This window comes from Mandrillus leucophaeus, unplaced genomic scaffold, assembly GCF_000951045.1.
Source record: "Mandrillus leucophaeus isolate KB7577 unplaced genomic scaffold, Mleu.le_1.0 Scaffold865, whole genome shotgun sequence".
Classification (NCBI taxonomy): Eukaryota; Metazoa; Chordata; class Mammalia; order Primates; family Cercopithecidae; genus Mandrillus; species Mandrillus leucophaeus.
This window is the reverse complement of record NW_012109419.1, coordinates 296,668-313,729: the sequence shown is the minus strand read 5'-3', so window position 1 is coordinate 313,729 and position 17,062 is coordinate 296,668. Positions and strand designations below refer to the sequence as shown.

At 45.4% G+C, this 17,062-nt stretch overlaps 1 protein-coding gene across 1 annotated transcript; it reads right to left on the bottom strand.

Moving 5' to 3' along the window:
* Positions 1–2,579: 2,579 nt before the first annotated feature.
* On the bottom strand, positions 2,580–7,275 carry SHISA3 (shisa family member 3). Its single transcript, XM_011968919.1, has 2 exons — positions 6,729–7,275; positions 2,580–4,056 (listed from the first exon to the last, which is right to left on the bottom strand). Exons 1-2 carry the CDS (start codon positions 7,003–7,005, stop codon positions 3,617–3,619), a joined length of 717 nt encoding a protein of 238 aa, XP_011824309.1. The 5' UTR covers positions 7,006–7,275; the 3' UTR covers positions 2,580–3,616.
* Positions 7,276–17,062: the final 9,787 nt, after the last annotated feature.

Sequence of the window (17,062 nt, the reverse complement as noted above, 5' to 3'; positions counted from 1 at the left end):
TGAGCACCCAGTCTTCTTCTGGGTTCTTAAATGTTCCTTGTTCTTTCAGGCTCATGGGTGGGTGCTTCTGTGTCTGTCTATGAATTCTTTACTCTGCCTGATATATTTTTCCTTTATTTCCAGTCCCCCTCTCTTTCTTCCTCTGCCTTGTCTTCTTCATTCAAATCTTATGTGTCTCTCAAGGCTCAGGTCCAATGTCAACATCTCCAGGATGAACAGTGTCCTTTGTAAGTGCTACCGGGGTATCTTGCACTCCCCTGTAATCGCGGTTACCACAGAGAGCAGAAAAAGATATGGTGCTTCTTTTATAAAGCATCTATGACATTTTATCACAAGTATTTGTCTTTGTCATCATGCCGGAGCCTGTAATAGGTAGTGGCTCCTTGAGTTGGAAGTGCATTTTAATGATCTTTTATTCATCTCACCCAGCACCTAACCCATAAGTGGTGTTCAGCAAACAACTGTTGAATGGGACAATATCTAGAAATCTGCCACAGGATAGGCTTTTTACCTAACATTGTGAATAATCATATCACCTATATAGCTTCCAGGGAGAAGGTCAAAGGCATGTACTGTATATCACCAATTACTTGGGGATATGATTTGATCTAGTATCATCGAATGCCATATTGCAATGAGGTACACAATATCTCTCTAATTTTAAACAATTTATGGCCAGTTAAATTGACTGGGGCATCCTGCTCAGGAAGGGAAATTTGCAGATGTGAACTCTCTATGAATTCCTTAGCATTAACTTGTCTAATGGACATAAACTGTTCTCCAAAGGGATGACAAATAAAAGTACAGCTACTAGAGAAATCTGGCAACTAGATGGTATTCAGTGGGGACAGTTCCACCCTCTAGGGCACATGGTGGAATTGCATGGGGGAATCTTTAGCATCAGAGTGTTGGGGCGGAGGTGGATGTGCTACTGGCATTCACTGAGGGGGACTCAGTTGTAACAAAGATCCTACAATGCATGGAGCAGCCTGCACAACAAAGACTTGATGTCCATCGACATGACTTTGGAACGTCCACCATTCCTACTGGTGAAAAAAAATGTAATCCCATTTTACCTATATTTTTTGCACTGCCCTAGTATACATTGAATTCTTTGGATATACAGGCACTGTGCAAATCAAAGGATGATCAAACTTTGCTGGGAAAAATCACATTAATGGCATCAATGCAATTGTGTTTATTTGAGTTGCCAGAATGACCAACTGCATCCGTCTGGATTTGAAGCTGTCACATCATGGTAATTTTGAGTAAGGGGTTAGCATCTGTGTCTTTTTTAAGTCTGCCCAAGCCTTTACATTTAGAAATAAGTTACTTCCCTTTCTTTCTTCTATTTACCATTGGGGCATTGTATTGATTTTTAAAAACTATGTGTGTAGTGAGTTATCTATAAATTTCATTTTAGGACTGATAAAGGGATGTCACAAAATATTTGTTCTAAGGAGAGCTCATTTTGGGGTCCAATGGGGCTGAGAATCACTGCGTTTGAAGCTTAGGCTTATTCTCTTAAAATCTCTGATGAATTTTGTACACAGAACCATGAAAATCTCAAAGCAGGTGTTCCCTTGCTGTTTGGATCTGTGTGTTTATGCATATCAACTCCAGTACAGACTAGCTGCAGGGCCTTGGGCAAGTTACTTCATTCCTTTGTGCCTCAGCTTTCAAATCTTTAAAATAGGAATTGTAATACTTTTCTGTTGGGCTTGTTGAGAGCATAAAATAAGTTAATACATGTTAATACTTAATGCTTGGCTCGTAAGAAGAGCTTTAATAAGGTTACCTTAAAACCATTAAAAGGACCAATATACCACAAACATAAATAAAACTAGTCTAATAGTGTAGGATTGCACCCAAGAACATGTGTATAAATGTTCATCCTTTTACATGCAGCTGTTTCTTTCCTTGATTATTTTGAACAATTTGGGAAACCTGGAAGCCAGACAGCTTTTAGATACAGGATAAAGCAGGAGACTAGAAGTCAGAGCCCCTCTGCCTTTAGACTGAGCAGACGCATAATGTCTTTGAACTTGTTTCCTTAACTAGAAGACGAAGAGACAAGGCCAAACAATTGTCTTAGGACAGAATTCTGCCTCTAACTAGTTGTGTTTGAAAATTGAGAGTGACATACGATAGTATGAATTCCTATAAATCTGGGCTTTCAAATCACACCTGCAGGGGCCAGGTAGGTAACATAGCAGAAATAGATGGGCCAGGTGGGGAGACCAGGCAGGAGGCTGGCAAATGGCAGGTGTCCTGTCTGAAGAGGATTGACCTGACCCAAGGCAGTGCAGAACCTCTAGTGCCACGTCCTGTATGTCACGAGAAGCCAGAAATCCAGATTCTTATGAGGAACGTCCCAATGATGAATTCTCCACAGGCCAAATAACCTATTGGAGGGCTGGAGACTGAGACCTCCATAAAAATTCACTTCCTTTGCTGTTTTCACGAGCCCTGATATGGAATTTTTATTTAAAATATGAAGTATGTGTTAAAGACATTTCATTTCATTGAATAGCAAAAACATTGCTAAAGAGATAAAACGAATCACTTTAAAATTTCAATAGAGTTCATGAAAACATAAAGTATTTTATTTATTCTAATCCAACAAGATATATGCCCAAATATATAGTCATCAGACATAAAATTCAGTGGCACTGGAGATATATATAATATTAGATGATTATACCAATAGCTAGACTTTGAACTCCACAATTATTAACATAAAAATTACAGTATGACTACTAAATAATTAGTACAGTCAATGTGGTAAATACATTAAATTACAAATATTTACATTTGTACATATCTCATTTTACAAATAAATGTTTTAAGCCCCAACTGTCCAACTTTCACAGAAACACTAAATGTTGCTGAACAAAATGTCTGCAATAAATACTCCCTCCAGTGGGTGGGGGAAATGATTTTATACAGACTCTGTGTTACAATGAATGTCTGAGTATATATTTAAAACTTTAAACTCCTCATGCAGTTATTGAAACCTTGTATTCTGGAAAAAACCTCTTATTTTAAACAAAATCTAGTTATTTATTTAAAAAGTAAATGTTCTCATTATGCTAATATTATTCATGGTTAGGTTACTCCCAAAATCATAAACAGATTGTTCACTGCCCCCTTAAGTTTACCTAATAGTTAATTTTTTAAGTGAACCTTTGATAATAATAATTAGGTATTTTTCTTTGCTTATTTATGAATAGATTTCTATCATAACTCAATGAACAACTTATATGAAAAAGAAACATGTGGCCCTTTTCTAAGCAGCACAGCTGAATGTCCAGTAAAACATTTTCAGCCAATTTGCAACTTTAAAGTCAAACTGCTGCATGTTTTGAATAAAAGTAGCATAAATTGAAATGAAATGATCACATGTTTGCAAAACCAGAAAACAGTTCTCTGCTTTAGCTATTCTGTGATTGGAGCCAGGAACTCTCAAATTAGAAGGTGCTGTGTTTTCCGAGCATGCTCCTCTATGACACTGATCAGTTACAAGGGAAATTTTCTCAGAATTGCATGTGGCAATGGCAGCAGGGCTCCACCTGTCTGCCATTTGACTGACTTGTGGATTCATGGCCTGGGCGTGTCAACTGGAACTGAAGTCTGGACAGCTCTTCCCAGGCAGGGGGGGCTCCTGCTGGAGGGGGTAAGCGAAATACTGGGGTGACACCAGGAAACCAGATGGCTGAGCCAGGTGGATTGAGTGGCTTGTGGTGTATGGCGGGGGCGGCGAGGGCACCAGGCAGCTTGGCTCAGCCCTGGCAAAGGAGAACCTGCGGATGGAGCCGCCTGTGGAGCTGGAGCTCGTGGCTGTGCTGGACTGCCGGGAGGGTGCCCTGGGGCTGGTGGAGGTCAGGATCATGGGTAAGGTCTCTGTCTGATAGCTGCGGAGTGAGAAGCGGATTGGCTGCTGCGAGGGCTCCTTGGGTCTCAAACAGGTGCAACAATAAATAGCCACTACAGAGCCCAGGATGATGAACGCAATGAAGATGGAGCCGACGATGAGAAAGGGGACGTAGACAGGCTCTAAAAGGCAAAAACAGACATAAACAGATGCTTGGATGAGGATCTCCTAGACTCTGAGCTCTGCTTGGGCAGCTGAGGGTTGAGAGGTGGCAGACTCAGTATTATCACGGTTGTCAGCTCAGTTTTTCAGAGCTTGTTAATGGTAACCTGCAAAATGCAATGCAAACTGTGATGATGTAATATTCTCGCTACTCCTAGCATGGAGGAAGCAACAGATACCATAGCCTCTGTTAGCAATTAACCATCATATTGCACATCTGGAAGTTAGAAAAAAAAATGGAATCTGTTCTGTTCAGGCACTGGAGGGAAAGGGTGAATTTTAGGGGTTACAATAATTCTGGGTTTAAATGCAGGTTTTAGTAGTTGGATCACAGTGAGGCAATAAGAGATTTGACCCCTCTCCTAGGCTGGCAATCCATCTCCCATCCAAGAATCTCCAGTGTAAGCAAAGAGAGCCAGGCCTATTAAATGAGATTCCCCTCTACACACAGACCCTGGATTTTGTGAGACTCCAGAAAGAACAGTATAAAGAAATTCACAGAGGGCCCAATCTACTGTGTCTCCTACCATACCACAAATTGCCAGCTCTGGCTGCTTCTTTCCAGGAAAGATTTGGAATACCCACTCCAGCTGCCATGCCTCTCAATTCCCATCCAAGTCTGGGAAGTCAGACTGAACTTTAGATAGATCACGAGGCAATTCTCGGTGTCCACGGCCCAGACTTTCTATAAAATCATCCCTCAAACAGAGCAAACTCCAATTTCCTTCTCCCTCTACAAGGCAGACATAAAATTTCCAAGCCCAGAGGCATCCCCTAGGGCAATTCTCCAGGTATCTCCCCTGATAGAGCCGTGCTAGGACACAGCCTCTAGCTTACAGGTAGAAGAAAGAAAACCTGCATTGATTAAGTCCCTACTGTGTGCCTGGCTCTTTCTTATTCATTATCTGGTTAAAGTCTCATGGAGACCCTGGGAGATGGACATGATAAGCTCCATTTTCCAGATGTGAAAATAGATCAGAGAAGTTTGTGCATTCCCACAGACAGAGCCAGTGAGGACAGGTAACTGTCAACTATTTGTGGGCTCCTAGGCATAAGCTCCTCTGTGTCCCTCCCATTCTCCCCTGTTTACTAGCACCAGTGTGCAAGAAAAGGCAAAGTGAGTAACTACCATTTACTTAGCCCTGCGCTTCAGCATTCATACACTCTCAGGTCACCAACAACTTAACTCCTTTGAGAGCAGTATGCCCACTTTAGAACTGAGAAGAGGTATCCAGAGCAGTTAACTAACTTGCCTAAGTTACAGTGCCGGCAGGTGATAGAGCCAAGGTCCATCAGGGTTTGCCTGATCCCAGGCTCAGTGAGTGTGGAGACTGCCTGTCCCTTCTGCTGTCCTCTGGCAACCGAGCCGAACAGGGAGCGCAGAGGGAGCCCCTGCTGCAGACTGGGCAATTGCCCTTACTCCCAGAGGCCAGCTGGGTCCCCCAGGGTGAGTGAGTGAAGCCGTGGGGAAGAGTCTGTATTTTTCTCACAGGCCAGAACGGCCTAGATTTCTCTACTTTCCATTGAGCATCTTTTCTCCAGAAACTACTTCCCAAATCCTCTAGCTTGGAAATGTTGACCCCCAACATTCACCCTCTAGTGGAGCACTAATAGAGGGCAGACTCCCCTGTCCTCTGGGTTATCAGTTTGCGGGGAGGGGTCGTTGGAGAGCCTTTAATGATCTCTCCAGCGTCTCCTCCCTTTCCCGGCGACCTTCTCTTGCCGGCTCCAGACCTGGGCTCTCTGGAGTCCTGGGGTGTCACCTGCTCTCAGCTCCGCCCGCTTCTCCGGTTTCCCCCGCCATAAAACCCTCGCCTCAAGCTCTAAAGCGTTTCCCTGATGTTCCGATTCAGGTGGAAAACTTTTTTTCAAGGTGTAAATTTTCTTTGCTGCGGTCGTGATTTATTCCGCTCTGAAGTGAGCGGAAATTTGACCCGTGTTTTCCGACGTGAGAATAGGGGGCGGGGAAGCACCTTCGACCCTTGTTTCTAAATCTCCACCTCGAAGACCTGGGCATTTCTGAAAGGCGTGACAATAGGGGGTGGGCCGGAGAGGGTAATTCGATGCAGAGAATTGAAAGGAAGTCTGCGGAACGGGTCCGCGGCTTAGAAACGCTATCATAGGACCAAAAAAAAAGTGACTGTAGTTTCTTAGCCCTGAAGGCCTGCAACTGAGCGCGCGACAAGAGTCGCGATTCCCTGCATTCGGTACTTCCCGAAGCTCCCGAAGTGACAAGGGCGCGCAATGGGACACCCTCGGCACCCCCCCCCTCCCAAAACCCAAGTCTACCCTGGCTTAACCCGCACGACCCTTCTCCCGGGAGCTCCAGCTGTCTTTCCCCGGGCCACCAGGCACAAGCCCCGCGCTCCTCACTGTTCCTGGCAAACTTTCCCTTGGGCCGACCCGCAGAGACCGCAAGTGGCGGGAAGCGGGACTGCAAATAAATAGAGGACCATGATCTGAAACACGACCACCCACTCATCCCTTGATTCCCCCCACCCGGCCGCGTCCCCTTGGCGCACAGACCCGGGAAGGCGCACAGACCTTCCTGGGTCTGTGCGTCCTCCCGCGCACACGTGCAGCCGCCGCCGTTAGGCAGGCGGGAATCTGTCCCCAAGGGCCCCGCACTTACGTGCGGTGATGCCTGGGTGCTCCAGCTCGCCGCGGTCGTTGGTGCAGCCGCCTTGCTCCAGTCGGGCGTCGGCCGCCGCGCAACAGTAGCGGAGCGCGCAGGAGCCGCAGCAGATGGTAGCGTCTAGCGTGTCGAAGTCCTCTGGGCACTGGAAGCCCTCGTGGTAGTTGCCCTGCACGTCCACCCAGCCGTGGCAGTACTCTCCGGACTGCTGGGCGCCCGCCGGGCCCCAGCGCAGCCAGCCAAGGAGAAGGCAAAGCGCCAGCAGTGCCCCCATCGCCACTGGGCTCCCTGGGCGGCCCGGAGCAGGACGCAGCTGGAAAGCGAAGGGCTGAGCCCCGGCTCAGGGCGCACAGGGATTCCTCCTCCCCAGGGACACGTCGCAAGCGGCTGGCCCCAGCGGCCGAAGCCAGTCCTGCGTGGGATAGCAGGGACCGGGGAGGCGACAGGGGCTGCACTACGAGTTCCGCAGGCCGGGAGTCAGCATGGTGCGCGGGGCGAGTTGGCGAGCGCCCGCGGGAGGCGCCAGCAGAGGCAGTTGCTGGGGCTGTCGCTGCCGCCCTTTACCCGGCTCAAAGCGCTCCCCGCGCGAGGGGCGCGCCAACCCCCGGGCCACCTCCCTCCCCATTCCTCAAGGGAGCCATCGCGCCCGGGGCTGCCAACTCCAGCGCCGCACAGAGTCCCAACTTGTGGCGATCGTCGGGTCCCGAGAGGAGCCGTAAGAAAAGAATTTGTTCCCCACGTGCGAGTACCCCGGACAGGCGGCCGCTCAGCCCCCGCCCCTATCTGTCACAGGAGCAGGAGTCAGCTCCGCCGCGGCCAAGTACAAATGGCAGCGGGATTGCTGACAGCTCTGCCCGCAAGGCGTCCTTTAAAAAGGAAGAAGGAGGAGGAGACAACCAGGGTTAAGAAAGAGTCCGCCTTCCCGGGTCGCGCCGCTGGAGCTAATCACAGCGGGTGCGGCGCGGGCCGAGGGTCCTCTGCGCTTTCTGGTTCGCGCTCCATCCTCCGCCTCTCCCCCGCCACACCCGCCCATGCCGCTCCCCCAGGACTTGACTCTCAACCTGAAGATATCAGACCCTCCCCTCCCCCGCCGCACACCCCAACTCTCTCACAGCCCGGAAATGTCTGCAGAGTGACGTTGAGGGCAGCCGAATTCCCGCGTTTATCCACGCACGTGGGCGCGCGAGTGGAGACGCTGGATTTACTTTTCAAAGGAGTTAATGCACGAATGCGGCGCAGTCATTGAAGTTTGTCGAATCATCTGTGCCCTGTCGCACAGACTCAGACTCGTTCCTGGGATACCGCTTCTATAGGTTCAGGACCGAGAACATGGTTTTTAGGTGTCGCCAACATGCGCACTGAGCTTTCCACCTACGTTTCCACTTTTTCTGGGAGGAACGACACGTTTTCACAAGTACACACACACTCGCACTTTTTCCGCAGTGTGAAGGATTGCCGGTCACCTCTGCCAGCCAAGGCCAGCTCGCAAAACCTCAAAGAGCACGACTTCTCCGTTCATGCCCGCAAAGGAAATAAAGGAGCAAAATTAATGATAATTGAGCAGAACTGAACTTCTGTTCAGGGAAAGAAACACATTTATTTAAATGATGTGTCCCCTGTGGGCTATTTTCAGGGGCACTGCTCCGTTAGCGGCGTAAGTGCCTTATGGAACTGGTGTTATGTGAAACCTGGGTCAAACGCAAGCGTTTATTTTGACTGCATCCTGAACTTCCAATTATCTATTGGTATGTGTGAATATGTTCGGCGTATCTCGGCTTATTTGTCAAACACGCTGCATACCCGTGTCCCTGAGTTAGATGTCGGCAAGTTGAGTGAAACAAAAGGAACAAAGTGTTCTCAGCTCCAGCGACACAAGGTGCGCGGTCAAACGCATTAATCTCGTTCACAGCTTCCTGATGAACCGAGCCGATTCTAGAGAAACTTAAAAAAAAAAAATCTCCTATTAAAACGACTTTTTTTTTTTTTTTGATCTAAGTTAAAGTATACTCCAATTAAATAATTACTCCTGATTTCTAATTTTAGGTATTGGGATTAGCATTTAGTTATGAGGCTGTTGAAAATACATGTCCAACATTTCACACGTTAAGTGGGACTGTGTAAATATTTAACTTTATTGCTCTCTTGGAATTACATGTTTCTTAGGACAATACAAAGCTATTAAGTAAAAACAAATTAAGTTGGAGCTTTCAATAACAAACAATGAAACAGTTTTTTTCTTGGTTTCGTTAAATAGTTTAAGCATATGGGAAATTGTTTTGCAGAAATTTCTTAGATATTCGGTGTTTTATTTACAAAAAAAAAGTTCTTGTCAGGCTTAACCTTTTTTTAAAATCTAGGTTTTTTTAAGAGTGTTGTTTCAATTGTGTATATATCCTGAGCAATTATGGGAAAATGTCACTTAGAAACACAGCAAAAATGAGACATAATGATTATAATAAGATGATAAAAATTATGACATGTTTACTGCTAATAACTTTCCCAGAACCACACCTTTTAATATTAGTTTTTGTTAAAATTTAGAGGAATTTCATTACGTCATAACTGCATAAAGTTCTGCAGCAGCAGCAACCTTTGCTAGTCCCCCAAGGGTCAAGTTTCTCTCATTATCCAGCTGTTCTTTGATAGCATTAATATTTTAAGGAGTGATTTGTTGGCACTTACCTCCTATTAATTACATTCTCCGTGCCACAGTGGGATTCTTTTCCTTAAGACACCAGCTATAATTAATTCCCTCATTCAAAGCTCCTGTCTACTTGACTTATTTAGAGGGCATTTTACCCAAATTTAGTTGGATGATATTTACTAATGGAAAGTAACCAAACCTCCAAATTACTTGATCCTTCATAGATTTGACTTGTGTGAACAGTAAACAACTGTGCACCATGCTTCAGATCTAGGTCCTGGTCCTAAGCGCCTTTAAAACCATTACAACAATCAGCTCCAGGAGTTTGCCTGGGCGAGGGGTTGTGGGGAGGCAGTGATATGTTTGGTTTCTTGTCATAGAAGATCTCTGCAGACTTTCCATTATCAAATTTTAACTTCAAAACTTATGCCCTAGGAATCCTCTTCACCAACAGAAAGAGCATATTTGCCTCTTTTTAGATGTATTACCGTCCAAAGTTTCTGTTATTCTGTTACTAGTTTAATAGTAAAGGAAGATGAAAAAGTTCTCATAGACACCCCTGAAAGACTCTAGGGGGAAGACATAGGGATAGAAAATGAAGTCCACAATATCTGGGATATTATGAAGAGGTTTTGGAAATTCTTTATTGTTTCTTATCTCAGTAACACAAATTCCATATTTTGGTCAAGAACATAATCATAAGAGATCGTTTCCCCAGCCTACATTCTCTTGTGGCCCTGCCTCAAGGAAACTCTGTAGGAAGTGAGTTAAATGACATGATGTCTGGAATATGCTTTAATAAACACCAGCAAGAAAGAAAGAAAGAGAGAAGAGAAAGGGAGAAAGAAAGGAAAAGAAAAGAGGGAGGAGGGAGGGCAGGAGGAAAAAGAAAAGATAGGTGAGCAATAGAGATGAGAAGATGGGCTAGGCAGAACTGAAACACAACTGGCAACATGTTGATAACTGTAGCTGGCTGAAGGGAACTTATAAAATCAAAATGCAACTCTTTTTTTTTCTTCTTTTTTTCTTTCTTTTTTTTTTTTTTTTTTTTTTTTTGAGACAGAATCTCGCTCTGTCACCCAGGTTGGAGTGCACTGCAACCTCCACTTCCCGGGTTCAAGCAATTCTCCTGCCTCAGCCTCCCGAGTAACTGGGACGACAGGCGCCCACCACCATACCCAGCTAATTTTTGTATTTTTAGTAGAGACAGGGTTTCACCATGTTGACCAGGCTGGTGTTGATCTCCTGACCCCGGGTCATCCGCCCCCCTCGGCCTCCCAAAATGCTGGGATTACATGCTTGAGCCACTGCGCCTGGTCAGTGCACTTAATATTCTTAGGAAATATTTGCTGACCATATTTTTAAACTTTGTTCTGACCAGACATGGTGGCTTATGCCTATAATCCCAGCACTTTGGGAGGGCGAGGAGGGAGGATCGCTTCAGCTCAGGAGTTCAAGACCAGCCTGGGCAACATGGTGAGACCCTATCTCTACAAATAAAAATATAATTAGCTGGGCAGGGTGGCACATGTCTGTAGGCCCAGCTACTCAGGCAGCTGAGGTGGGAGGCTCACTTGAGCCCAAGAAGTGGCAGCTGCAGTGAGCAGCGGTGGCAGCACTGTACTCCAGCTTGGATCAACAATGAGGCCGTGTCTCAAAAAAAAAAAAAAAAAATTGTTCTGTTGACTTATCTTTTTTATATTCTTTGGAGCAGAGTGAACGATTTGAGAAAACCAAAAGCAGGGGAGTGAAGGGCCACATGGATCAGAAAGGTATGGGAACTAAAATATACTGAGGAAAAACGAGGGAGGCTAAAGGAATGCAGAAAGCAAAAGCAAAAACAAAAACGGACAATTCACTGGATTATGGAAGTCTCCTCCAGCTCATTTGCATTGGCCTCAGAAACCAAACGAAAACGAAGAGTTCCTCAACCCTCCCTCAAGTTCGCTTGTGGACTGACTTGTTATCACTTTCCTTTAATTCTGAAAAAAACACTTTAATTTTCCTTTAATTACCTGGTCCATGACTTCATGGAATTCTCTTCCTTGGATCGCTTGTTGTAAATCTCTCACTCCAGGCTCCTCTCAATCTGAGTTACTAGAAAGGTGTTTTCTCTGAAATTTGTTGTGGTGCTTGTTTACCCTAGAGAATAGCAACGTGCCCAGAAGGACACTTTTAGACCTGGGCAACCCAGCCCCAGGCCAGGCCCCTCTTCCTGCCTTGTGTTTCAGGCAGCCTCAGTCTCTTCATTTACCGAGAGGAGATTAAGCTAGGGCCCTTTCAGCAGTGTTTTTCCAAAGGCCATGAAATACCTGGGAATCTTGTTAAAATGCAGACCTGGCCGGGCACAGTGGCTCACGTCTGTAATCCCAGCGCTTTGGGAGGCCAAGGCGGGCCGATCGCTTGAGGTCAGGAGTTCGAGACTAGCCTGGCTAACATGGTGAAACCTCGTCTCTACTAAAAATACAAAAATTAACTGGGCGTAGTGGCGTGTGCCTGTAACCCCAGCTAGTTGGGAGGCTGAGGCAGGAGAATCGCTCGAACCCGAGAGGCAGAGGTTGCAGTGAGCCAAGATCACGCCACTGCACTCCAGCCTGGGTGACAGAGCTAGAGTCCATCACAAAAAAAAAAAAAAAAAAAAAGCAGACCTGACTCACAAAGTCTGCAGTGGGCCTGTGATTCTGCATTTCTATTGAGTTTCCAGCCCAGTGGCTGCATTGAGGACAATACCCTGAGGCCCTCTGGCCTTCCTCTGCCCTGTCTGCAGCCCAAAGAGTGAATAGACCCAGAGGGTGGTGCCCACCCAAAGCCCATTCCCTCCCTTTTTTTGTACCACTCTCTGGGTCCTGGATCCCAGCACTCCCTACTCAAAGAGGCCAAAAGTTGTTTCTAGGCTGCACAGAAGCCTCTTCCTGATTTTAAGAGGTTCTAGCGGGAGGTGTTTCAACATTTGTACACATAGGCTGGGATGCCCAGACACATATATGGGAGGCCCTTGCAGTGCAAGAGGAAGTCAGGTATGGGAAGAAAGAGGAAGTCAGAGGAACAGACTCAGGCTGGTGGCTTTCATGTCTTTTTCCTGCCCGGGCTTGAAAATGCGAGAATGGGCCTGTTGTCCAGTATGTCATAGAGACTCTGTAAATGGTGGTAGAGGGTATAAGAGATTGATTGAATAAACAACAAAAGGAATGTTTTTCCTTAGCAATTCCATAGTATTAAACCACACACATTACAATTTTGTGTTAGGGCATCTGTCTTCCCCATTAGTCTGACCTCCTTTTTCTTTATTGGATCCTAGGACCTAGCACATAGCAGGTGCTTAGTAAATGTTGAATAACTAACTGGCTGAAACAATGCGTGGCTATTGGAGAACTTGTTGCAACTGAGTGACATCCGTTTCACGACTATACAGAACTGCAGCAGAGGAGAGCAGGATGAATTCCCAGGCATGGGGTATTACAGAGTCATCTCCTGGTGATTTAATCGTAACTGTAGTGCATCAAGAACTGTCCAGTGTGTCAGCACTGCCAGAATAGGGCAGTCACCAGCCCATCCCCCATGGAGACAGTGGTGACACTTGTCCTAGAGAATAGAGGCATGATGCAAAGAAAATCGACCAGCACAGGAAAGTGTGCCTCTTACTAATCACATGACCTTGAGCAAGGTCATTTCAGGGTACTACACTTCAGCTTTTGTGTCACTAAAATGAGGGGTGTGGAAAGGAGTAATCCTTACCTTGAAAGATTATTGTAAGGATTCAAAATAAAACATGTAGCAGGGACGCAAAATAAAACATGGAGTGTGGCACAGAGTTGGCGCTTCATAACCAGTAGGTATTAGTATTATTACCCACCGCCAGCTGATTTGAATCTGTAATCAAATAATCATGGAAGGTTTCCTGCTAACCAGAGTAGGCCTGTTCCCGGATTAAATTGAATAGATTATTTACAGTTCCCCTTCATTCATTCCCTTCTTCATTAAATACGCCCATTCATAACCACTGGCAAGTGAATGTTGATTATTCATTTTTACAGTTGTTCTCCTGAGACATGCCCAAAGCTAGGAGAAGAGGAGGATAAGAGTGGGTGTCAGATGACCACAGTGTAAGGAGAGTCCTTACTGGACAGACCTTATTTCAGCTGGATTTCTACAAGGTGTAGCCCCAAGCACAGGTGGGCATTTAATAAGTATCCGATTAGTCTGTGATTCCATATTATGTCAGTAGAGATGTAATTTATTAACATGGGCTCCTGGCATCCTTCCAGTGCATGTATAATAGAATGACATTTTTCATGCAGAAATATAAATTAAATTAATTGGCATCCATATTTAATTGAAACTTCCTTGACAGTAGATGGATTCTCCCCTAACACCACCCCTTTCTCAGCAAGGGGCATTTCCTTCTGAGTGCTTGCAGACTGAAGAGAGGCCAGCCCCCATTCCTGGGGCTCCCCGAGGAGCTGGCTTTCAGCAGGGTTTAGAGCAGCACGAAAAGTGAACTGACCCTGGAAAAATGGTAAGTTGCTGCTCAGCGGCCATGTGTGCTTTTTGGTGGGGGAAATATTTTATAGAGAAGAAAGAAAACACAGAGGGTTCTTGTCTTGTTTCTGTCTTCTTACTTCCCTTTTCACCTTTACCAGCCATAACAGAATGTTTTGAGAATTTTTAAGTCACCTTTAAAGTTTGTAAATCACGTGGAAATGATTTACAATTTTGCAGCTTTTTTTTTTTTTTGAAAGCTGTTATGTAATTGCTTGCCAAAGGTATCTTTTATTTTAATTTTTCTCCTTCTCAAGTAGTCTGGGTCTGCTTAGCTCTGTTGGTAACTTAAAGGGCCAGTAAGACAAAAGTCTTGATTTCGTTCCTGTGGGTCACTGGGTTTCCTCTGTATCGGGAGTACAGAATGCGCACTTCTCTGGCTTGCAAACACCTGCTGTGAGTTATTCAAGGACATCAGCCAGAAAAGTTGGATGTAATAGATACAATCAGATATGCAGTATGGCAAATGAAGTCAACGTGATGCCCTCCCACAGCAAATGGGTCAATAGTGCTATCTTCGCAAATGATGATTCAAAACGCCTACGACCTGGCATGCCCTTCATCCTGTCATCAGAATTGTACTTTGAGGATTCTTTCTGCCTCATATGTCCACCTTCTGATTTTGTTCAACCACTCATTCTGTAATCACCCTCATTTTGTACTTCTTTAATGTACATTTTGTCATCAAAGACAGAAAGGAAACTTGTTCTTAACATCTTTCTTGGTTTCTCTACTTGAATTGGAATTGAAGTAGCAACCATAGTTGTAGCTATCTGCAATGCTATTCCAGTTCAGCATGTCAAAGACTGAGATTCAGTAACTCTTTTTTTTTTTTTTTTTAGACAGAGCTTTGCTCTGTCACCCAGGCTGGAGTGCAATGGTGTGATCTCAGCTCACCGCAACCTCCACCTCCCAGGTTCAAGCGATTCTCCTGCCTCAGCCTCCCAAGTAGCTGGGATTACAGGCATGCACCACCATGCCCAGCTAATTTTTGTATTTTTTAGTAGAGACAGGTTTTCTGCATGTTGGTCAGGCTGGTCTCGAACTCCCGACCTCAGGTGATCTACCTACCTCAGCCTCCCAAAGTGCTGGGATTACAGGAGTGAGCCACTGCACCCTGCCAAGATTGAGTAACTCTAGTTTATATGCTACACCCCTCCCCTCAACCTAAAAAGGGTCTCCGTCACCCAGGCTGGAGTGCAATGGTGCCATCTTGGCTCACTGCAACCTCAACCTCCCGGGCTCAAGCAATCCTCCCACCTCAGCCTACCAAGTAGCTGCGACTACAGGCATGCAACACCAAGCCCAGCTAATTTTTTACATTTTTGGTGGCTACAGGGTTTTACCACATTTCCCAGGCTGGTCTCAAACTCCTGAGTTCAAATGATCTGCCTGCCTTGGCCTTCCAAAGTCCTGAGATTACAGGTGTGAGCCACCGTGCTTGGCCTACTGTCTGGTTCTAAATTTAGGTTACTTTATTGATAAGAGAATTATTTATATCCCCCGTACAGGACCTATCTTTCCAATCTATCTTGCCTGATTTTTCTCCTGGTCTGAGCATAATTCCTCTGCCTTATTCTTGTAAAGTACCCCACTTTCTCCCATTCTGTGTTGGCTTAGAGGGACTGTCAATCAGTGCTTCACTCCTGGCCAAGGGTTGGGCCTGAGATCTTGCTGAGGCAATCAGAATTCCTTATCTCTCTGGGCCCATCTGTCCACAAGATGTGTTATGTGGACAGTGGGGTTGAGTGGGGCTTCTCCTCCCTCTACATTGTGAACTGTGTGCTTGGGGGAGTCAAAGACATGCTCCCTGCCTTGTAGACTAGGCCTAAGTGAGAATAAGGCCAACTCAGAGGCAAGAGAAGCAAAAGAGAGAAACCTAAAATGTTGGACCCGGTTGCACTTGCAGGTAGCACTGTGCTGCTTATCCCTATGACATGAGACAATACACTGACTTTCAGCTTAATTCAGTCTGGATTGGGGTTTTGGGGGCTTTTTTTGCTTGTTTGTTTGTTGGTTTTTTGAGACAGGGTCACCCAAGCTAGAGTGCAATTTTGCCATCACGGCTCACTGCAGTTTCTACCTCCCAGGCTCAAGTGATCCTCCCATCTCAGCCTCTGAAGCAGTTGAAACCACAGGCACATGCCACCACATCTAGCTAATTTTTAAATTTTTTGTAGAGATATGATCTCACTATGTTGCCCAGGCTGCTCTCAAACTCCTGGGGTCAAGCAATCCTCCCACTTGGCTTCACAAAGTGCTGGAATTACAGGTGTGAGCCATTGCGACTGGCCTTGAATTGGGTTTTGGTCACATATAACTGAAGGCATCTTGACTGCTAAGATAAATATCATGGAGAGAGCTTTAATAAATGGCTGCTGCCTGTAGTTCTTGGGACAGTGACGCTATGAAAACAGAAGGATGTGAAAGCACAGCATCCCGAACTGTATCACGAAGGGACAGATGTTCCATCCACTTCATTTGGCCTTTGGGGCAGTGTGTTTCAGGCTGTAGGTCACAACACATCAGATGGGTCATGAAATCAATTTAATGGGACATAAATGGCATTTTTTCAAACCTAGAAGACTAGAAAATAGAAAGCACATCACAAACAAATTAAAGGTAGATTTCATTTCATGATGTTTTATTTCAGGCATATGTGTATGAACATTTGTTCTTGGTAGTGATATAAAATATGTTTTTTACTGAGGGACATGATCAAAACATTTGAAAGTCACTGCTTAGAACAAAACTGCATGACAAATTTGAACAGAGTAGAAGTGTCAAAAAATCTAGCATATTACTATTGATAGGTTCTTTAGAAAAAAAAAAATTTCTACTACTGATATTTTGTCCCTTCTTGCTAGGCATTCAAGTATACGAGAGATGGTTGGGACACATGCTTGGAATTAAAGTAGTTAATTAAAAGTCTATCAGGCTGGGCACAGTGGCTCACGCCTGTAATCCCAGCACTTTGGGAGGTCAAGGAGGATATATCACAATATCAAGCGATTGAGACCATCCTGGCCAACATGGTGAAACCCTGTCTTTACTAAAAATACAAAAATCAACTGGGCGAGGTGGTGCACACCTGTAGTCCCAGCTACTCGGGAGACAGAAGTAGGAGAATCGCTTGAACTCTGGAGGC